This window comes from Rhinatrema bivittatum, chromosome 3 (genome assembly GCF_901001135.1).
Source record: "Rhinatrema bivittatum chromosome 3, aRhiBiv1.1, whole genome shotgun sequence".
NCBI lineage: Eukaryota > Metazoa > Chordata > Amphibia > Gymnophiona > Rhinatrematidae > Rhinatrema > Rhinatrema bivittatum.
Genome location: NC_042617.1, coordinates 411,367,607 through 411,392,168, shown reverse-complemented (window position 1 = coordinate 411,392,168; position 24,562 = coordinate 411,367,607). Strand labels below are relative to the sequence as shown.

The window sequence follows — 24,562 nt, the reverse complement described above, 5'->3', positions numbered from 1 at the left end:
GATACTAAAATCAAAATACTAGCAACATTTTTATTTACTGGACTGAAAATACAGAGGGTGATTAAAGTGTTTGTGTGATAAGTTCACCAGCACATAGGACAATGACTTGAACTCACCATCTCAGAGTCTACAGCAAGGACTATTTGTTTTGCTCGCTTTGAAGACATCTCACAAACCACAAAAAATGCCTTCTGCAAATGTTCATGGCTTAGTTGCAGGTCCTTGAGGTGTTCTACAGGAACATCTTTGTGTGCAGCTTTTAAAAACTCTTCTGCATCCTTCATGTCTTTCCTTAGAATGACTGAAAATGATGCTAAGCCTGATTCAAATGACTGCAAAGAAAACATTTTAAAATATAACAGAGAAATATGGTAAAACACAGATTCATTATTTTGTGACAGTGTATACTTACTGGGGCTGAAACTTCTCCTAGCAATAAACACATGTGACAAGAGCTAAAAAAGTTTGAGGCAGTTTGTGAAATTCTAGAGCAATTTGGGGACAGTTTTGCATTTTAAATCATGTAAGTTTGCATTTTACTTTATAGAAATAATGTAGTTTTCTGACATTTCTTGAATGTCTGGATAATTTATCTGGTTCTTTTTCAGCAGGGAGAGAGAAAGGATCTTGGTAATTGGTGCTGGGAGAGAAGGCGGAGAGGGGATAGAGACTGGGGCTAAAGAGAAAGAGAGGGAGAGGGAACCTCTGAGGAGGGAGACAGAGAAGGGATCTTAGGGAGAAGGAGCAGAGGAATAAGGGATGGAGGGGGAATATAAGGGTTGAAAGAGGGATGGGGACAGGGGAAGGAGAGGAGGACAAAGGTGCAGAGAGAGAAAAGAGGAGGGGGAAATGAGAAAGCAGAGAAAGGAAATATCATGAGCAGAAGGTACAGAAGGGGAATGAAGAGAGAAAAGGAGAGACTGGGGAAAGGGAAGGAGAAAGAGGGTTTTAAGGCGGAAGGACTCCTGAGTCAGAGTAGGGAGAATCTACTCTCATATCCCTTCTCCTGACTCTGGTTTCTCCCTCACTCATCCTACAAACCCTCAGATCCCTTCACTCATTCCCCACAGCTTCACACTGTCCACACTCTCTCTGATCTCCTCACTTACCCCACACTTCCTAAGATCCCCTCACTCTCTTCACCCCCTCTGATCCCCTCACTTTATGTTTCTTCTCATGACCTCCATTCATGCTCTCTCCCTAGTATTTCTTATCCCCTCAGTCACATACTGCCCTCCAGCTCCGATTTAGGTTTGGTGCTAGGAGGATAGTGATGGCATGATTCTATTGGAAACGTGTTTCATGCCATTGTGCTGGGCTGTATTGTTAACTAGTACTGAACTGTTTTGAGCTACTAGGGCTTCCATACTGCTCCATATGCATACTTACTTGCTTCCTGTTTCTGTGTGAATTGAGTTGCTGGCTGCTTACACCTCTGTTTTTCCTTGTTAATAAAAGCAGTGCTGTAGTACTGCTCTTGCAAAGAAGAAACTTCCCTGGCTTGTTTGTTTTTCTTTAGAAGGCATTGTCTTATCTAAACAAACTCTGCTGTGCTACTATACTTTAACAAAAATGAATCATGGGCACAGGCAATGCAAAAAAGAGAAAGAGAAAGCCAGAGCAGCTAAAGATATCCCACAGCCAGAGAGAAGTGAGGTAAGTTCTAAATAAAGAAGAAAAACAAACAATAAGAGGAGTAAGGTAAACAGGTTGCAGACTGCTAAATGGCAGACTGCATAAAAAAGTTTCTGTGAACATATTTAAAGTGAAAGTAAATAAAATCCGGGGTCGGCGCGCGCAAGGGGGTGCACATTTGTGCAACCTGCGCGCGTGGCCCTGCGTGCATTGCCCATTCCCTCCGAGGCTGTCTAAAATCAGAGCGGCCTCAGCGGGAACTTTCCTTCTCCCCCTGCACCTTCCCCTCCCTTCCTCACCCCCCCAGCCCTATCTAAACCTTCCCGGCCCGGGAGGCGCTGGTCCGGAGGCCTCGACTACGCCCCCAGGCTGGGGCCACGCCCCTGGAATGCCCTGAAATTCGCACCGCCCACCTGACACGCCCCCCTTGCGAAGCCCCGGGACTTATGCAGGTCCCGGGGCTTGCGCGCGCCGCCGAGCCTATGCAAAATAGGCTCGGCGCGCACAGGGGGATTTTAAAAGGGTTACGCGCATAACCCTTTTAAAATCCGGCCCTAAATGAAGAACTCTGAACCCTATAAGAATCAATTGGGACGGAAGAAGTTGTATCACTAGCAAGTCAAGGACTCCCTTGAGCATACTGTGGAATGGCCAGAAGTTTTTATGCGTGTAATATGTCTGAGCTGTCTTCACAAAAAGTCCTTTATACATGCCTACAAGAAGAACAATGACAGAAAAAGGATTTTTAGATACCAAATCAGCATATAGTGTACACAGAGTTTGAAGAAATGCCAGAGAAAATGACAGAAAATAAAATGTATTTATTTATTTATTTAACACTTTTCTATACCGACCTTCATGGTAATAACCATATCAGATCGGTTTACATCGAACAGGGTAACAACTGAGACAAAAATAAACATATGAACAGAAGCGGCAAAGTTACATTCAACAAGGAGGGCGAACTTGGAGGCTTAATCAGCTGGAAAGAGAGGCCTAGGATGGCTGAACAATATTAATAATATAATAAGGTAAGCGGGCTGGCGCTTGATGAACTTAGCGGTATAAAGTTCCATCGCTCCTGAAGGGAATAAGATCATCTAGTGTGTGTCCGGGGGATCTGAGATCTGCTATCTCTGCAAGAAATATGGATATTTTGCACTCAAGGGAAAAGGGGCTAAATATTTTTCAACCAATGAAAGGGACAGAAGAAAAATAATAAGAGAGCAAAAACAGCCAAAGGGTCATCAAATGGAAAGAACACTACTGGATCCACCAAGAAGCAATATTCTTTCCATGTAAAAACAAATCATATAGACCAAGAGACAATTGATAATAAAGGAACATTTTCAGTAGATTCTAGTGCCTCAGGTCATTAAACTGGTCAGCATGAATTACTTGATAACTAGACTGCAGTACTGGACAAATCTATAACAAGAGCTGATGGTATGTCCAAGGAGGTAGAGGGAGTAGGAAGGATTCAATTCAGGCCACATCAGGATAATGATTATTAAACTCTGATAGCTGAAAATCTCATATCAATTTCCAAATTGATAGATGCAGGACTGAATCTGATTTTTGACAAAGAGAGTTGCAAAGTCAAAAATTGTAAAGAACTTTGGTTCAATGCATCAAAAGACTGATATTTATCAAATGAATGCCAAAGGTATACCAGTGAATGATCATGCAAATATTGCACAAGCAATTAATGACAGCTTCTGGCAAGAATTTCATACTTGAATTATGACACTAAAATCTATGTGTAAAAGTGAGAAAATCAAAGGTTTTCATTTGAAGATAGGGGTTGAGATATATGAAACCTATTTAAGGCAATCATCGGGAATCAAGCAAAAACCCATTGAGGCTAATACTCATGGATTTATGTGAACCCATGCCAGTGGATACTATTGCTGATAGCTGGTATATACTTGTCATCATAGATGTCTACAGCCAGAAGTTGAATTTATTTTTCCTTAACCATAAAGATGAAGCACCTAATATTTTGACACTCAGAACACCAAACAGGCAAGAAATTAAAACAAGTCTGCACTGACAATAGAAGTAAGTTTATTGTAGATAAGATTAAGAATTTCATGAAGTTATATGAAATTCATCATGGGAAGACAGATCCATATTCACGATCCCAAAATGGAATTGCAGAATGTGCAAATGCTATTAGAAGCAAAAAGAACAATGCTGGACCACCACTCAAGTTTTGAGCTGAAGTAGTAAGTACTGATGTTTATATCAGGAATGGATATTGTTTAAAAATATCATCTTGGAAGTTCAGATCAGATGTATTCCACACATTAAAAAAGATGGAGGGAAGACTAAATGACTATTGGGATGGTTAAAATGTAAGGTGAGAGTGCTATTCTAGTCAAAAGAACATCTATCAAAAAATGTAAAAGGGATCGGAATGAAGAAAACAGCAAACTGCAGAAGTATTGGCAAGCTTTGATAAGGAAGGTAAAGACAGAATTTGAAAATAAGCATGTTGTAGAAGCAAAAATGCATAATACATTTTTCAGGTACATTTGAAGCAAAAAGTCTGCAAGTGAGTCAGTTGGACCATTAGAAGACTTAGGGGTAAAAGGGGCAGTAAGGGAGGACAAGGCCATAGGTGAGAGATTAAATGAATTCTTTGCTTCGGTTTTTACTGAAGGAGATGTAAGGGAGATAACCATGCCAGAAGTGATATTAAAGATGATGATTCAGAGAACTAAAACAGATCTCAGTGAACCTGGAAGATGTACAAGGACAAATATGACAAACTAAAGAGTAGTAAATCACCTGGATCTGATGGTATGCATCCCAGAGTGCTGAAAGAACTAAAAAATGAAATTGTAGACCTATGTTAGTAATCTGTAAACTCTCATTAAAATCAGCTATGATACCTGAAGACTGGAGGGTGGCCAATGTACCGCCAGTTTTTAAAAATGTTCCAGAGATGATCCAGACAGACCTGATGTCAATGCTAGGAAAATTTGTTGAAACTATTCTAAAGAAAAAATTATTGAACATATAGACATCATTTAATGGGACAAAGCCAATATGGATTTATCTAAGGGAAGTCTTGCCTCACTAATTTGCTAAACATTTTTGAAGGCATGAATAAACATGTGGATAAAGGTGAGCCAATTTATATAGTGTATCTGGATTTTCAGAAAGCATTTGGCAAAGTACCTCATTAGAGACTCTTGAGAAAATTAAAAAGTCATGGGATAGAAGGGAATGTTCTCTTGCATGCTGGAGGTAACAGGTGTTGTTTTATGGTTCAAGTGCTATAGTTTGAAATTCTATCATCTGCACCAAACAAAAAAATCTATTTGCATTTGTGAAATATAAATGTTTTAAATAAAAACAAGGAATAAAGACATCTTTAAAAACTACAACTGAACTAAAAGATTCAGAATAGCCAAATTAAATCTTAGGCATTGACATAGAGATAAATGTAGATAAAAAAGCAACTGTCAATAAGTCAAAAGAACTATATTGATGAAATCCTTAAAAAGTTTGGAATGAGTGACTATAAGCCAGTATCAACATCCATCGAGCTAAATGATAAAGAAAATGAAGATCCACAAGATCATCCAGATGTTCAATATCAGAGTCTTACTGGAAGTTTCATATATCTTTTACATGCAACAAGACCAGATATTATATTTGCTGTTCATCATTTGTGCCGTTCAATACTTGGCCAAATGTATTCTCAGATAAACAAAAGATAATCTTTTGTGTTACAGAGTTTCTGGAGAAAGAATAATTGGTTATTCAGGTGCAAACAAACTCTTGGACTCAAGATGGAAGATCTATTGGAGATGATATATATACAGAAGCAATCACAAGCAGCAATTAGCTGGTAAGCTGTTAAATGGTGTGCATATCTACTTGTAAAGCTGAAAAAATCGCTCTATGCAAAACTATTAAAGAATGAAATGTGGTTAACTAAAATTCTGGATGAAGTGGGATTAAACAAATAGGGGTAGATTTTAAAAAGAGCATGCGCGGCGTACATGTGTGTGTGTGCTACCCAGCACGCACACATGTATGCCCGATTTTATAACTTGCGCGCACAAGTTATAAAATCGGGGATCGACACGTGCAAGGAGGTGCACAATTGTGCACCTTGCGCGCGCCGAGTCGCGCTGCCTTCCTCCGTTTCCTTCCCCCTAACCTAACCTTCCTACCTCTTCCCCTAACCTTTCCCCCCCAGCCCTACTCTAACCCCCCCCTAAAAACTTTATCTTACCTTTTGCACCTGCCTGGAGGCAGGCACAGGTTGCATGCGTCGGCAGCCTGCCAGCTCGCGATCCTCTGACACAGCAGCAAATGTCCGCTGTGTCAGAGGCCTCTGGCCCTGACCCCGGACTGCCCACTCTCCACCCCCCTCCCCGCCCCTTTTTGCAAGCCCCGGGACTTACACGTGTCCCGGAGCTTTACACGCATTGCCGGGTCTTTTTAAAATAGGCCCGGCGTGCGTAAGGCCAGTTACACGCGTAACCTTTTTAAAATCCAGCCCATACTGTAAAAACCCAGTTGACATAACTGACAGCCTATCCATGATCAAACTAGCAAAGTACCCTTAAGTACTTATTCATAAGAGATGAAGTAAAATAGGGAAATTTTCAACTAAGATACAACTCAGCAGAGGAGATGATTGCTGATGCCTTGACTAAACTATTTGAGAAAAATAACAAGCAATTCTGTATGCCAGGATTCAGACTTCTTAAAAAAGATTGTTATAGCAAATGGCATTCCTGCAAGTGGAGAGTGTTGGAAACAAATTTCACGTCACTGAAATGTTGTTAGGATTTTGATTTTTAGACTTAATTACCTGCTTTTTCCAAATCCGAGTTTAAGGCAAGTTATAATTCAGGTACTGTAATGATATCCCTGCCCAAGAGGACTCACAATCTAAGTTGTGTCTGAGGCAATAAAGGGTAAAGTGACTTCCCCAAGGTCACAAGGAGTATCTATGTGAGAAGCAAGCTTTGAACCCTGGCTTTGCTGATTCTCAGCCTGCTGCTCTCACCATTAGTCTACACCTCAATCACTTACAAAACCACAGTGCTCTCTTTTTCCTCTTACATTTGTTTACTTTCCTTAAAAAAAAAAAAAAGGATTTGATGCCCTCACAATATTTTCTTTTAGTTTTGCCCACTGCTCCACTACTTCCTGTAGCTTTTTCACCCAGTTAAGTTTTCCTAAGGTACTCCCCCATTTAATAAAGTCAGTTTTCCTGAAGTCTGGGAAACTCACCTTTGACTGAACTATCACCGCCTATGCTCCAATAGTGAATCACACAATGCAGTGATCACAAGTGATCATCCCCTATAACATCAGAAAGGCTCTCCCATTTATAAGCACCAGGACCAGTATGGCCTCTCATGTGAGGGTTCCATTACTAGCTGCTGGAACATCTCCTTTAAGACAATCCAGGGTCTTCCTGCATTTACATGACACAACAGCCAGGATATCCCAATTAACATCTGGCAGACTGACATCACCTAGCAATAGAACCTCCACTTTCATAGAAATTTTGTGAATGCCTTCAATGATATTCATTTCTTTTGTAAAGGAGGTCTATATATTAGAGATGTGAATCGGTTCCGGAATCGGTTCCGGTTTTGGTATCGTGGACCCGCGGGAAATCTTTGTTTCCTGCAGTCCAGACGGGGTTTTTTTTTCAGCTGTCCCAAGCAGAAAAAAAAAAACACCCGACCCTTTAAATCGAATTATTTAGAATTCACCACCCTCCCGACCCCCCCCCCCCAAACTTTCCTAAAGTACCTGGTGGTCTAGCGGGGGTCCCGGGAGCGATCTCCCGCTCTCAGGCCGTTGGCTGCCAGTAAACAAAATGGCGCCGAAGGCCCTTTGCCCTTACCATGTGACAGGGGCTATCGGTGCCATTGGCCGGCCACTGTTACATGATAGGAGCAATGGACGGCTGGTGTCATCTTAAAAAATGGCGCGGGCCATCCATTGTTCCTACCATGTGATAGGGGCCAGCCAATGGCGCCAATAGCCCCGTCACATGGTAAGGGCAAAGGGCCATCGGCGCCATTTTGATTAGTGTCAGCCGATGGCCCGAGAGCAGGAGATCGCTCCCGGGACCCCCGCTAGACCACCAAGTACTTTAGGAAAGTTTGGGGGGGGGGGGTCGGGAGGGTGGTGAATTCTAAATAATTCGATTTAAAGGGTCGGGGTGGATTTGGGGAGGGGGGTTTCTGTGTGCTCTTTCTCCCCCCCCCCCCCCAAAACAATAAGAAAACCTCACGAAAATTTTGTGGGGTTTTCCTTTCTCTTTTGGGGACCCCCCGATAATTGATGGATTAGAAAATATCGTACGATATTTTCATCCATCAGAAAAACTATTCATATCCCTACTGTATATTGCATCAGTATAAATGGATGTTCCACTCTGATTTTCCAGTTTAACCCAGAGTGCCTTCTCCTTACTTCATAAGCCCTGTAGTTCTGTTGCTTTAATATTACTTTTAATGAATAGTGTCACTCTGTTTGCTAGTGCTGAACTGTTTTGAGCTACTAGAGCTTATATACTGTTCTGAATGTATACTTATTTGTTTCCTGTTTCTGTGTGAGTTGAGTTGCCAGCTGCTTACAACTCTATTTTACCTTGTTAATAAAAGCAGTGCTGGCTTTTCTTTAGTAGACATTCTCTTATCTATACGAACTCTGTTCTACTGCAAATCACTTAAAAGAACACCTCGAGCTACATCTTCCTCCTTTGCTAGTCAGGGCCAGAGTGTCACGTTTGGAACCATGCACCACTGCAGCATCCCAGACGGTTCAAAGTGTGACACTCAGCCCCCGACAGCAGAGGAGGGCATGGCACAGTCCTCCTAGTGCCAAACCTGGATCAGCACTGCATGAGGACATGAAAGATGTGCAGGCTGCTGCCCCTTCAAGCTAGACCCCAGTCTCTGGGGGTGATTCCACGGGAAATAGGGAATTCTGCTGCAAGGATCAGATTATGTGGCCCTTACCACAGCAGCAGCAGCACTGCAGAAAACTGGAGACCCTGGTAATAAATTCTATTAAGTCATTCTCTATTTTAATAATAAAAACAAATGCATAAAGAGAATTATTTGGAAGCTTTTTGATTAAAAGTTATTTTGTACAAGTGCTACTATCTTATCAAAACTGTTAACTATGTACTACTGTGGCAAAAATAAAAGTAACTCATTCACCTCTAATTGTTCCAGCTGTAATTTTAGTGTTTCTAAGTTGTCACTGACAGGCTGTTGATTAACTAGGTGAGACTTCATATCCTGAGCCAAGGTCAAGTGTTCTTGTAGTTTCTGCATGTGCTGGAAACACTGCTGTAAAGCATTAAAAGGCGAACATATTAAGTTGTAAGGAAAATAATTTCTTAGACAAGTGCTATCCATAATAACAATATTTTATTTTAATCAATATTAATTCATAGAAAACATGTTTGAAAGGTATTCAACGAGTATATTGATGCTTAAAGAGAAACTGCCAGAGACCATTATTGTAAATGATTCTCAGCCCATGGAAGCCTAGCCATAAAGAAAAAAACAAATGCTATAAAATTCAACCATTACATAACAAAATCGTCACTTGATTCTAATGTTTATCTAAGGTATTTACTGTAGCCTTACTCAAGATCCGTCTCTGAAACCAGAATCTATACCGGAAAATTTTTTTTTAGAAGGACAGGGGATGGTTTCATATATTTATTATCCGGCAACCCCCTCGGTGCCTTATCGTTTAATCATCAACACACCCTCCAACCTCCGTATTTTTATTTCAAACATATTTTTTAAAAGACTTTTCAGAGATAGGCATCAGTAAATTCCATTCTTTATTCTATTTTATTTTTTATTTATCTAATGTCCATACTACTGATTAATACTCCAAACCGTCAGAAATTAAGTTGTTGTACTTAGCTTTAAAATGTCTCGAATAATCCCGACTTGTGCAAGTTTCGACATCCAACGGCGTTCCGTCAGGAAGAGCGTTAGACGGAGGCTTGTTTAAGCACCGGGGAAGTTAACAGACAAGTGAATACCTTTCTGGTTTTTGATAAAAGAAAAATGCATATGGATAAACCCTGAGGAAGACATTGGATGTCGAAACTTGCACAAGTCGGGATTATTCGAGACATTTTAAAGCTAAGTACAACAACTTAATTTCTGATGGTTTGGAGTATTAATCAGTAGTGTTTTTAAACAAAGAAAATATGGACATAAGATAAATAAAAAATAAAATAGAATAAAGAATGGAATTTACTGATGCCTATCTCTGAAAAGTCTTTTAAAAAATAAGTTTGAAATAAAAATACACTTTAAAATCACACGGGAAGCTTTACCCAGATACCTGAAATAAAGGACACCTACCCAGAAGAGAAAAAACACCTTTGTACATCAGTCAGCTGTAATTTCATCTTTATGAAAAAATGGATTTTAATTTAAATATTAAAGAATCAGTAAACTTTTAATTTAACACACAGAGCCTTGTCCTGCCTGGTTTGTCCCAGAATCACCTTGAGATGCAGCAGTTAACACCACACACACAGAAAGGAACAAACCACTGCCTGGGCCATGAGCGAGAGCTTCCCCCCACAAAAAGGATCCATCCTTGGGACAGAGAGCCGTGTATGGGAAGAGTACTAGCCGGATCCACGCCTCAAAGAGTAAAAATAAGTTTGTGTGCCCTTGGGATCTAAACCTCCCCAGTAAGGATTACCTACAGAAGGCATTTCAAACTCTTGAAGGAAGTATAGTAATCATGAAAGGCTGAGAACCACACATGTGACGTTGGACAATTTTGGACTGCTCTAAATTGCACATGTGGCTGATCAGGGCTTTGGCAAGTGTGATATTTTTATACATTTGAACTTATTTTTCATTTATGATTTTTCAATCAATATTTTTATTTGCATCACCTAAAATGAAAATGTGAAAGGTTCTCCGTTTTGGGACCGAATGATTATAACCACGCTTCCTACTCTGTAAGTGCACCCACCTCTTCTGACCTTGCTATTTAGGAATCATTGTGGTTCTACATATTTTACATCTGAGCTTTTGGATTTTTGCTGCAGCACCTGTTTTACAAATCGGTAAACAATTTAACACTGTGAAGTGGACCTGTATTGATTTGCCAGATTAAAAATATAAAGAGGAATGACTGATTTTATTTATTAAAAAAAAAAAATTATGAGATACAATTCAATCAGAAGTTTCACTGTCTGCCAAAACTGCAAACTTTTCCAAGTGTTTAGTGAATGTTCAAATAAATTTCATGGTATTCAGTTTTTACATATTAGACATCTATAATATAAAAATCAACCCAAGAAAAATAAGCTTATTAAAATCAAAGACCCAGAAACATAATAGTAAAAAAAAAAGCAACTGTAACATTAGAACCACAGCAAAACAATTGTGGACTACTACCCTTTAAAACAAAATGATTTCCAAAATTAGAGCTGCTTAAGGTAAGTGACTAGAGTGTTTATTTACAGTAATATTGTTAAAAAATATGTGGTAGCATTAATGACCCTCTGGGTAGGGAGGAGGAGAGTTGTGTTCATCTATCAAGAAGGACACCTAGTGGCCGGATTCAGGGCTCACTGCAAGGTTCCAGAGGGAACACTAGTGGATGGCCCCCAGCTGAAGGACCATTGCTGGAAGAGGCAGACATGGTACATTTCGGGGCGTTTGGGAGGGAGAATTATAGAATAAGGGGAAAAATCCCCAGCTAGCTTAGAATGAAGACGCATGACACCAGGATCGCAGTCCTAGTTCCAATTCAGCTGGAGGCCCAAAGGAACAATAGAAAACTGCTGGGTCAAAATAAAAAGTGGGAGTCCATTTCTGGGTAATATTTCTGGGTAATATAATTATAGCATTTCATAAGGATACATAAAGCAAGTATGAATTTTAAGAGACTTACATTGCTAGCTGAACTATCTATTGGTATGACTTCTTTCATTTCGGTGACATCTTCAGAAACGTTGTGGGAAACATGGTCTAAGTTCTCATCTTGCAAGGTGTCTTCTAGATGGTGCCCAGTAGTACTTTCTGAAAGATTTCCTGTTCCAAACTCTCTTAATTCTGATGAATCAATAAAACAGAGTTTCCCAGATGTGACATCAGCCCCTTCGTCTTTAAGCCTCTCAGCTATGTGTGCAGCAGTTTTCTGGGAGTTAGCTGAAAGTTCTTTGGGTAGATGGCACATTGTTTCATTGAATTTACATGAATGTTCATTGTCAGGTGAAATTTGGAAGATTTGGTCTAGCCGTGACGGAATCAGCTGAGGCGCAGTTGGCTGTATTTCTGTTTCTTTTTTAAGCACGGCCTCTCTGTTGTTTGTGTCTAGATGCTCGACAGACTTTTCATCACAACTGACCTGTTTCGAAACATCAAGAAAGAGGTCTGGACTTCTGTTATCAAGAAAAGGATGGTCCTCTGCACCACTGTATGGATGCTCCAGCATTAATGAAGTCTCATGATTCCTTGCTTGAATGTCATCAGATACGCTACAAGTCTCGGCTTCCAAGTGTGAACAACTAATCTTTTTCAATAAGCTTTGCACTAGAACCTGCGTGTCTGAATAACTTAGAGGGTCACCGTCCTGCCTGCAGTAAAACTGCCCTTCTTGCAATGTGTTCTTCAAAGCCACTTGTAAATCTTTAAATGATGTATTATGTGCTTGAAGAGAATGTGCTATATTCTCTTTAACAAGTATGTCTGTGAGTTCCTTCTTTTCTTTCTGTGACTGCGTATCAGTTACATCTTTCATGGAATAATTTAAAAGATTGCTCTCTATGTCCAGTACAGTCTGCAATTTGTCATTTCTTATATCATCACCATAAATGGGTATTTCATTTTCTTGATGTTCAGTACCATCTACGTTTGTATTTCTGCTATTCAAATACCTAATAGAGGCATCTGATGCACAGGTAAAGTTATCAGAAGTTTTTTCTGCTATACATTCTGCTGCTGCTATTTCTTTTCTGTCCCTTTGATGGATGGAAAACTCATGATTGTAGGCCCTCTTGCCATCTGGTATAATATGGCTAACATTTCCATCATGCTGAATATGCATGAGCTTCTTAATTTGTGTACCATCACCTCCTATTTCTAAATATTCATCTGGTTTTACCATATCTGAAAGCACAGAGGGATATGAATCTGACTTCAGTACCATTGGGTGCAACTTTTGTAAGCAGACTTTGGTATCAGATACTAAGTCTTTTTCAGGATGCATACCAGGCTCTTCAATTTTTATTTCTTCAACAGAATAAAACTCTCCCTCATAAAGTTTAGAGGGATCTAATACATATATGTCATCTGCATGCTGTTTTAAGTAAGATGTAAGATCATAATTATCCCTATTATTATCAGGTTTCACATTGTCTAAAATACCAAAGTGTTCAACTTTATTTTCATCTGCCATTTTGCCAGGATAATATCCTTCTTCATTTGAGACATCAACTCCAGTGCTAGGTTGGCTTATAGAGGCATCAAATATTTCACCAAGGTTCTCAATATGTACAGGACATTTATTTGATACTAGAATGTGCGTTTCTTGTTCAGTATTTACTGTTCCTTTAGTTTGTATCAACATTTCACACTCTTTTTTTGAAATACCATTTTCATTATTACTTGTTATCTGTAATAAGTTGAGGCTTTCTTTTTTATTTGCATTTGGTACATGTTCATGTTCCTTGCATGCTATTAGATTTTTCCTAACAAATTCTGTACCGTCCACATTCACTTTTTCACCTGGAATATCCCCTGTAGCAAACATGCTTTCTATGTTTTCTTCTACGTGGGACTCTTCAGTTGCCAAACGCGTTACACACATATTTTGCACATCATTGTAACATAGCTCATTTACTCTCATCTTCCCTTCTGTCTTATTTAATATATTTTGGATATTTCCATTATCTTCAGCTTGCTGTCTGAAGGCAGAAATAGATAGATGCACATAATCCTCTGGAATTATTTCACACTCTATTGATGTTCTATCAAGCATATCAAATTGAGAAGTCAAATTTACGCGATCATCTGCATTATTTATTTCACTGTTGGCTAACATGATTTTGTTGTCAAATGTTTCCAATTTATCAGTTTTAGTGATTTCTTTTCTTTCCAGAGAATCTTCAGTAAACCCCTGAATATTCTGCACGCTTTCTTCTAGGTTCTCATGTGCAAAATCAGGTTTATTTAGCAAAGTATAATCATCCTTTGTAGGATGAACCAGTTCTTCTAATGGCAAATTATTATACTCTTCTGTTGCATTTTGAGCATATAGGTTTTGAGGTTCTCCAGTAATACCCAGATTATTCAAACTCACATTATACACATCATTGCTCTGAGAAACAAAGTTTGCAAAAATGTCCATTTCATTTGAAGTTTCACCTTTCTGGCCATCATTAATATTTTTTTGCAAATACAGAGAGGGAGAAAGATTCAGAAATTCAGCATCATAATCATTACTACAGCCTTTATGTTCATTTTGTCCTTCTTTTAGAATACCAGCAGAGTTATACTGTCCATTTATTATATTATTGTCGCACTCCACTTCAGTTTGGTCAAGCAATAATGCATAATTAGTGTCACTTTCCTTATTTTCCAGACTTCCTATAGTATCAAATATTGTTGGTTCCAACTCTTCCAAATTACAAGTGATTTCTGATTCCTCTTCTTGTATGGTTTCTAATGGCAATCTGACATTTATTTTCTCAGTACTAACTGCTTTTAGTGTACTCATTGGTTCATTAAAACACAGGCTGCTGTCATCAAAGTCATTCCCTGGTTCCATGAAGGAATGATTTCCTTGTACAAGTATACCACATGTGTCTTTCTGAAAAACTCTAGTACTATCATTATAATATTCTTCCTCTACTTCAAAATAAGGAGAATCATTGTTATCAGCACTGTTGTTCTGCTGAACTGTAAAATGATGATAACTATCTTCAAGTTGAGGAGTATCATGCCCTTTGCTATCGCTGCTCTCCTGCTGTGGTGTGTCATCTTTAAGACGAGATGCAAAATTACTATAATCCTCATTATCACTGTTATACTGCAATTGCATATCAAGACCATAGTCTCCATCACTGAACCTTTCCTGAAGTGGCGCATCACAATAATCGTGACTATCATCATCAGAAGTTGGAGTTATATAATTATCATCATCATCATCATCACAAGTAGCCTGACCTTCTGATTCATTTTCCCAGAGTTTTCCACCAAAATTATTTTTTGTGTCAATGTTGTTTGATGAGTAGATAGTACTGTGAAGAACATCTTCTATTTTATGAATTTGTGAGCTTGTTTTCTCATCATACTGGAGAACAGGTGTTTGTGCAGAAAGGTTATTATTATTATAAGGGACTTGACTTTCCAAATTATTTTCAGAAAATTCTCCACCAATGTTTTTAATGCCGGTGCTACCTAATAAATGCATAGGGTCTTGAAGACTTTCATTTTGCAAATTTTCATCATGTGACGCTATTTCTTTATTATACCGGTGTGGCTGATGAGTAACATTACCATCATGAGCAACTTGACTCTCTGCTTCATATCCAGAAAGTGTTCCACCAATACGCTTCTGAATATCTGTATTCTCAAGTGAATTCACATTTCCTTGAAGATGTTCTTTTTCTATATTGTTATCATGTGAGATCATTTCATCATTATACTGGAGAAAGTAAGCCTCTGTATTCTTACTCACCCTGACAGGGTGACTAGGATAGCTGTTTTCTTGTCCTGTGGTATCTTCATTACTAAATGCTAAATCCATTTCACCTGGCACATTTTGAGAGCTGGCAAGAAATGTAGGTTCATCATTACCAAGGCCTCTGTCAAAAATAGTAACTTGGGATTCTTGTGCACTTAGAACAAGACTTTCTTGAGAGTCATTCACAATGTCATCTTGAATATTTTTACAGTTTGCTTGCTCATCTTTTATCTTTTCAAACATCTGTAAATTAGTTTGTTTGAAATGTTCTACATAACCTTTGAATGCACTTTCCTCTTTATAACAATCAGAATTTCTACCCATTACATCTGATTGGGCTACACAGAATTCAGTGTCTATAATGCTAGATATTTTTCCAGTTTCACGACTGTGCTCTCCAACATTTTTGCTGCATTCTGACCACTCAGAGCCTCCAGAAGTAAAATTAGTCTCTGTGTCCTCAAGTTCAGTTCCTCTTGTATCTTCATCAAACACAATATCTTGCACGTTTTCAGAATGTTGTAACTTAGTCTTGGACATGCCTTCACTTGCGCACTCATTCTTCAAATGAAATGCTACATTATCAGTGATTTCAAAATCAGTTTGATATGAATATTTATCCGCGGTGGCAGGTTCATCTGGAAATGTTTCAGCAGCACAGCTATTGTTATCAGCTTCCAGAAACATGCCTACTGCTTCATCAAGGTCTCCGTCGTAGAGCAAAAGTCTTTGCCCTGTGTTTGCATCCATGTAGCTGTGGACCATTAGGTAAGACAGGAATAATTGTTTTGTTTGCTCTGGGTTATGAGGTACAGGTTCATCTGCATCCAAAGCATCTTGCCTCTGGGTGCATTCCTGAAATGCATGTGGCTGGAATTCACAAGATGATATCCAACTGGAAGAAGTTTTACAGGATGACTCTAAATCTTCTATGCTAGGCATTTTGTCAGGTAGAATTATATTTTTCAAAACAGATGAAGTGTTGTCGTCTATAATTCCTAATTGTGCAGCTATGTCCAGTCTCAGTATTTCTGATGTTTCTGGAAAATAGAGAGCAGCTATTTTCTGCCTGTTGCTTAGTATTTTGTGTGCCAGCTCATTTGTTACCATCCCCTGCTGCAGAGAAGTAGACACGGGAAATATTTCACTATTATCAGGCCAAATTAGACCAATAAAGCCTCTTTGTGCTTCTAGTACCAGCAGAGCACTTCTCACTGATATCAAATTACACTGAACAGCTTCATCCACGGTTAAGCGCCTGGACGTTGAAGGGCAGAGGATTCCACCATTCTGAATTTGGTGATTCAGAATGCCACAAATGGTGCCCTGGTCGATCAAACCCTGCTGCAGTGCTTCTTCAAGAGTCAATCTATGTCCCGAGTCAGGTTCAATTATACCCCCAGAGAGAAGCTGAGCTCCAAGCATCCGAAACAGTATTTCACGGTCCATGAAGCCTTCATGAGCTGCTCTTAAGATGCTTATCTTCTTTCCAGATTTTAATGTTATTTTACCTTTGTCTTCCCACTTCACAGCTAGAAGCCTCAACCCTGTTTCTTTGTGTATGGCAGCTCTTTGTACCATCTCCATCAGAGAAATCCTTTCTGCCGTGTTGGGATCAATGAGCTCTTTGCTACTGGTTTGTCTTTCTAGCAGTTTTGCACATAATACCTCAGGAAGCAGGTTCCTTTGGAAAGCTTTGTTCAAACTCAGTTGTTCCCCTGTCACTGGGAGAACTATACAGCCGAAGCAAAGTTGAATCTCCAGAATGTTAATAGCAAGAGACTCAGAAATTAAACCTTGCTGAAAAGCAGCTGCAGCTGGAAGAGCACATGGTAAAGATGTCATAAGCTTCTTAGCGTCACTTAACTCCTCAAGTTGCATAGCAATCTGTTCATTAACAAGTTTGTGATGTTTAGCCTCTTCAAGATCAAAATACTTCCTTAATTCAGGTGAAATAATGCCAGCAACAATTAGCTGAGTTTCGAGTAGTTTAAATCCAGTATCATAATCAATGAGGCCTTGTAAAATAGACTGATATATCGAAAGGACTTCTCCAGTGGTCTGATCAATGGTGCCAGCAATGACTTTATCCACCTAAAAATATTAAACAAAAACAGGGGGGGGGGGGGTTGTTACCATAGACAACTCTTCATCATATCTGCTCATAACTATATCTTGTGCATAAAATAAATGACTTACCAGAAAAGCCAGTGCTGTGAATGTTAGAAGTTCAAAAGTGCACGTGCTCTAGATCAGTGTTTCAACAGGAAAGGATGTGATAAAAGCTTTGAAACTGGCATGCATCTGTGAACTGAAAACCTAGCTGTGGTACATATATATGGGGTTAATAGTAGGCACAGCAGAATACTGTCAATTCTCACAACAAACAGAGAGGAAATACATTTGAAAAGCAAACTGTCATGCTCTACTGTGTCAGTGGAATGTTAGGATATATTGAAACAGTGCGTGATATGAAAGACCATGCTATTCATGTTTACAGCATACAATAGTACTGCAGAAAACTCCCCCGTCCCCCCAGTTACACAGAATGAGATAAAATATCACAGGTTCTAAATATGCTCTGAACATCAGCTATAAAGTCAAGAAAGCTATTACAGATAAATATGCTGCAACTTAATTCTGCATCTATGTACTTAGATATACATTTAAATATGCAGTATACTTTTGATGGCTAAAGATTTGCATTGCCTCATTATCAGGTATTTTCCAAATGATGGACAAGATTCTCAATTTTCAACTGACCCACGGATCTTATTTTCAAAGGAGATTCTTCTATTCTCTAATTATTGGGGGGATTCACCTTAAAAAATTAGTCTGAGTTCCACAATTCGATTGGAAACAAAAACCACACCACTCTTTATTTACTGGAATGTCTCCACTGAAATCATACTAGTGATTAAGTATCTGGTGGTAACATCACCTCTGAACCAAAATAAAAGATTAAAGGCCAGATGTACTAAAGGATTTTTTCTCATTTTGTATCTAGGGGAAAACTGTTTTGTAACAGCTGGCCTTAAATTACAGAAGTTACTAAAAGCATGACTTTTAGAGACGTTTATATTCAGACTCTTCACAAGAGTTCTGATTAACTTATCTAATCATATAATCATATCCTACGTACACAAGCATTTTAAAAAACTGCAAGCAATTAATTTCATTCTAAGCCTTTCCACAAATTAAATGAATGCAAGAGATTTTTTTTTCACACTGTTAATGTATTCTTTCACCACCATGCATTAAAACCACACACGTGCAGTGTGCAGTTACTGTGCAGATCTAAACTGCTCTGAAACATTACCTTCCCTTCTGTTTTTTCATTTACCACAGTTGTTTCCTGCAACTGTTTCTCACTTTCTCGGGATATGTGGTTATAACCTTCTTGTAAGGCTTTTACTTGATTTTCGACTTCCCTTCTTTCTGTGTCTGTCATTCTACAACAATGAAAACACAGCATTTAGTAAACAAATTTACAGGCCGATACAGTACAGTGCACTCTGACGGAGCGCACTGTTAACCTGCCCTTGGACGCACTTTTTCCCTTACCCCTTATATTCAGTAAGGGTCGGAAAACGCGCGTCCAACCCGCGGCACCTAATAGCGCCCTCAACATGCAAATGCATGTTGATGGCCCTATTAGGTATGCCCGCGCGATACAGAAAGTAAAATGTGCAGCCAAGCCGCACATTTTACTTTAAGAAATTAGCGCCTACCCAAAGGTAGGCGCTAGTTTCTGCCGGCACCGGGAAAGTGCACAGAAAAGCAGTAAAAACTGCTTTTCTGTGCACCCTCCGACTTAATATCATGGCTGTCAGCGGGTTTGACAGCTGACACTCAATTTTGCCGGCGTCGGTTCTCGAGCCCGCTGATAGCCACGGGCTCGGAAACCAGACGCCGGCAAAATTGAGCGTCCGGTTTTCGGCCAGACAGCCGCCGACCCATTTAAATTTTTTTTTCTTTTTCTTTTACTTTTCTTACCCTTCGGGACCTCTGACTTAATAGATATTAATAGATATTAAGTCGGAGGTCCCGAAGGGTAAGAAAAAAGTAAAAAAAAAAAGAAAAAAAAATTTTAATGGGCCAGCAGCTGTCTGGCCGAAAACCGGACGCTCAATTTTGCCGGCGTCCGGTTTCCGAGCCCGTAGCTGTCAGCGGGCTCGAGAACCGACGCCGGCAAAATTGAGCGTCGGCTGTCAAACCCGCTGACAGCTGCCGCTCCGGGTCAAAAGGAGGCGCTAGGGACGCGCTAGTGTCCCTAGCGCCTCCTTTTGCCCGTTTCTACCGCACCACCTAATTTAAATACAGAATCGCCCGCTCTCCCGTGGACTTTACTGTATCGGCCTGTTAGTGATTTTCAAATGTGATCTGATAAAGAACATGAAGCAATATATAATTAACATATAATACATAGAAAAGAATGACACCTATTCATAAATCTGACTATTTGTATTCACATATAACACATTGACATATGTGCACACAAAATGCAGCAAACAATAAAACAGATCATAAAAGTACAGTACTTTTCATTTAGAGAAAGAGACATATATCATGATATAGTTGTTGGGATTTGTTTTGGAATTGCATATTTTAACTGTTTTTGACTGCATTATTTTTCATGCACAATTTCTGCATGGCATTTAAATAAACTGTTGTTATATTACACTTCCTCTCACAGGACTTATGCTTGGAAGTTGATATCAAAATAAGAAATGTGCCTTTTTGTCATTATTGCTGTGATCATGTTGTGCATATCATAATCCCCTATGCTTACTGGCCCAAACTGCAAAGATCAGAGAGTATGGGAGATAAATACTACATCCCATGAAGCAAGGATATGGCCTCACAATACCGATGAAGAAAGAATATGGCCCTCCATGGACCTTCCCAAGACCACCCACCCCTCAATCACAGAAGCCTCTCTGGGGCTACCAAATCACCCTCCTCCATTCCCTCCCAAGAGTGAACATGGTACCTCAAGGAGCTACTCCCAAGAATCTTCATGCCCCTGCCACCACCAAGAACAAAGCATGTCCTTTTGAGAGCTATTCCTCGCCTGCTCTTTACCACAAAAGAATGAAGAAAGTGCCTCTGAGGGCTCCCCTATCCCAATTCAAGAATAAAGGCTCTTCCCATGAGCTACCCTCCATCCCTACGTCGTCCCCCAAGAAGAAAGAAAGCCATTCCAGTAACTCCCAGGAGCTCTCATTGCCTCAGGAATTTCAACCTACCAAATGTTTCATGAGCAGAAAGAATTGGAAAGCCCTCCTGCTTACCATACTATCACATTCCAAATGAGAATGCCTAATGGCTCTTCACTATACATCAAGTCACCGCATCATTTTGAGTGCAGCAGGTGGGCTGGCAGGAGGGCTCTCTAATCCTTTTCTGCTGGGAAGAATGCAACAACCTCTGAATGACTGACATTCTGAAGGGGCAGGAAGTTTTGTAGAACCATTGAAGGAGCCCTCATGGGATAGAGAGTTGGAAAGAGCCCCAAAAGGGCCCATGATCTTGGTTGGGGGATTTCAGAAGAGGGGTAGGAAGTCCACCCAGAATGGCAGCTTTCTTTCATTTGTGGCCTTAGGTTGAGAGGGAAGCCACAAGAATATAGCTGCCACCCAATGTTAAATGTTAATGTGCCAGGTGTTGAGAGCATGCTAATATTTAGCACCTGCCCTTAGAAGTCTTAGTATATTTAGGTGCCTTTAGTGAATAGGGTAGTAATAACTAAAAGGCACATTATCATCATCATCCTGTATGCATATTTTGCAAATGATAGCATGCTAAGTTTTAGCAAGCACATATCCGGATTGAGCTTGGGTTTTCACTCATGCTAAGCCTTTCAAGTATCAGCTTTAATTTACCATGCACACTGTTAGCAGTCTTTAGCGGATCAGCTCCTAAGCTAAAGCTAGCTTTTTTAACTCTCTTGTTTTCCAGGTTTGCAAATGAAGGCCTGGAAAAGGGGTGTGTTTTATGGTAATAGGGGGTTTATCGCAATTTGCAGTAATACCTATGTGAAGAGCTAAGTCACCGCAAATTGCGATAACTGTCAGAATGTGGTATTTCCTACATACAACCACGGGGGGAGGGGGGGGAGAGAGGGAGAGAGAGAGCCATAATGCCCAGACCCTAGATAGGTAGTTATATCTCTATGGGAGGCCCATCTAGTAACTGGAGGTGAGGTTTAGGTATTTGTGTAGGGGTTAGGGGCCACTTTGACATTCAATGTGAGACGTACGAACAGAACAGTGCTCTCTTTTGAACATTTGATGACCCTCGGAGTGAGGACACTCACCCAAAGATGAGATTGGTGCAATTGGACTCTCTACCTGGGTAACATCAAGCTAGGTTGAGAGAACATTGCACAAATCTCAATTTTGGGTGAGTTTCCTCACTCCAAGGGTCATCAAATGTTCACAAGAGATCACTGTTCTGTTCGTACGTCTCACATTGAATGTCAATGTGGCCCCTAACCCCCTACACTAATACCTAAACCTCACCTCGAGTTACTAGGTGGGCCTCCCATAGAGATATAAATACGTATCTAGGGTGATGGCATTATGGCTAGGTGCGCTCTCTCTCTCTCTCTCTCTCTCTCACACTCCTCCTCTTTTTCGGATTTGCATCGCACCATACGATATGGTGCTATCGCATGCATTAAAGGCGTTTTCACATGTGTTAACGGGACTTTTCGCATGCGAAAACGCCTTAACACATTTTGATAAATGAGGGGGGAAGTTAGTAAATTTCCTTGCAGCATTATGGTAGTAATGCAAAGCAGTGCAAAGTACTATTGTTTCTACTGGTCCTGGAGAAAAGGGGGTTCCTTACAGGTATCATGTTTTTTTTTGTAATTCAATGAACAAAAGATGCTGTGCATTCACTTTAAAGACTGTATAGGTTTCCTTCCACAGATAAAAGCAAACCATCAAAGAAGTTTGGGAGAGATGATACATTTCTAAGGTTAATGAAAGTTTCAAGGTTCTAGCTTTCGGAACTACTAAGGATCCAACTTCAAAACAATGTCTTTTATGTTATGTATTGTTCCGTACATTTATTTTCTAGTCAAATTATATTTCCTGTATTAAATGAATACAAACAGTACACATATTATATAAACTTAGAACTTGATCCAAGCAGAAATATCAGAAGCTATTGGGCAATATTTTCAAAATCGATCTCTGTGGGATCTGTTCCATGCTCTGCACTGCCCTTATTAATAGCCCTTTAAGGCAAAAGTCCCACAGCACCATTTCCATAAATCTTTGCTCAGTTTTTCTCTGGACCTTCTTCACTTATTTATTTATTTATTTTATTTATTTATTTGTTTTTATATACCGATATTCACCCGAGAATATCACATTGGTTTACATAATATCTATTGAGATAGTGTGGTTACATTAGAATTCTCTATGAATAAATGGCCTAGTATGAATATAAATTTATATTATGTTCTCTTAGGAGAAAATTAAAAAGTAACAAGATAAGTTTATCTGTGTCTTAAGGTTAACAAGATGTGTTATTTTCAATGATTTGTTAAAATGCTGAATATGGAAATTAAAAGTGCAAAAATTACAACGTACTTGTCACCATGCTTCGCCAAGAACAACTGTGTAGTCTGCAAAGCGTCAGATATTTGTTCTTGTTTAGCTGATATTTCATCATTGGACATCTGAAATAATTTAAAAAAAACAACAGATAATTAATCTTCTATGCAACTATCTTGATAAACACAATCTTGCCACTGTGATCAATGCATTAATTACCAACAGAATTGACTACTGAGAACTCTCTATTCAATTGCATCTCACAATAGAGAAGGTAATTTTCAGATAACTCCACATGGCCCCATATATGTTCGTATACAGCCGAGCGGAGATCTACTACAGTGTTTTATAATCTAAGAGTATCAGGTACATGCAGATTATAAAATGCGCATATGTCTAACCCTCCCCCCCCATACCCAAAAATACCTGCAATGCACTGGAAATGCGAACTTTTGCTATTTTATAAATATACATGTGTACAGTATATTTTACGAGCAAAAAAATATAATTTGCTCACATAGAACCCTAATTTATACGTAGAAGTCAGTACATTTTAAAATATGCATGTGTACTTGAAATCACCAGATTGACAATACCTCCAATAGTTTACCCAGTCCTCCTGCAGGTCATCAAGACCCTCCTAGTTCTTCACCCCGAATTCTTCCCAGTTCATCCAGACCTCCCACCCAACCAACAGTACACAACAGACAAGTCTGCTATCAAGTGGGCTAGTTAATTAGCAAATATAAAATTGCATGAATAAGTTGCCAAATGTACTCGTATAAGTCTCTTATAAAATAGCAACTTACATGTATAACTCTTGGCCCTGCTCCGGAACGCCCCCAGACCACCCCTTTATTTGCAAGTATGAAATGTATATACAAAAATATAAGCTATTTACATGCATATATGCTAATTTTATGCATGTAACTGCTTTGAAAATTTACTCAATAGTATGAAAAGCCTCAAGTTCCTACAGAGTATAGCCACAAGAATTCTGGTAGGAGAAGCCAAAGCAACAGTCAACACAAGACCAATACTACATCAGTTACACTGGCTCCCAGTTGAAAGCAGGATAAAATTCAAAAGTCTCTGCTTTGTCTTCAAGAGTATCTATCTCAACTTCTTCTTTCATACACCCCCTCAAGAGAACTCCAATCCTTCCAATTGGTCCTTCTTTCCTCCCCTCTGGCTTCTGCCAGATTGTGCTATACTAGACTCCAAGCCTTCAGCTGCTACGCACCAAGCATTTGAACAGGATGGCGCTAATTTTACACTTTCAGCCCTGCTACCTCAGTTTAAAAAAAAAAAAGCTAAAGCATAGCTCTTCGCCCAGACCTTCACAGCAGAACCCTCCAGTCCACTGACCTAACCACTTGAACCATGTGACTACCTATCTTGAAGGCCATAAGTTAAACACCATTAGATTCTTTCTGTGTTGTGTCCATCGGTTCCCAATGCCCTCTCTCCACACTCCTTACCTCTTTGGCGCCTCCCTCTTCGACCGTGTGAAAATTGGCTGCTGCGGCGTCCTTCTGCCGAAGTCCTCCGGCGTCTTCGGACCGGCTAGACACTGCAACCCGCCATGTTTCCTGGAGGCCTAGGAGTGCACGCGCGGC

General features: G+C 39.7%; 1 protein-coding gene across 1 annotated transcript in view; it reads right to left on the bottom strand.

The window, feature by feature from the left end:
* The window catches only part of DST (dystonin), a 925,809-nt gene that overhangs the window by 355,404 nt on the left and 545,843 nt on the right, over positions 1-24,562 (bottom strand). Inside the window, 5 exon segments of the mRNA XM_029595689.1 lie at positions 117-332; positions 8,850-8,981; positions 11,578-17,466; positions 18,692-18,824; positions 22,980-23,068. Of these exon segments, the coding sequence (XP_029451549.1) occupies positions 117-332; positions 8,850-8,981; positions 11,578-17,466; positions 18,692-18,824; positions 22,980-23,068 (6,459 nt within the window).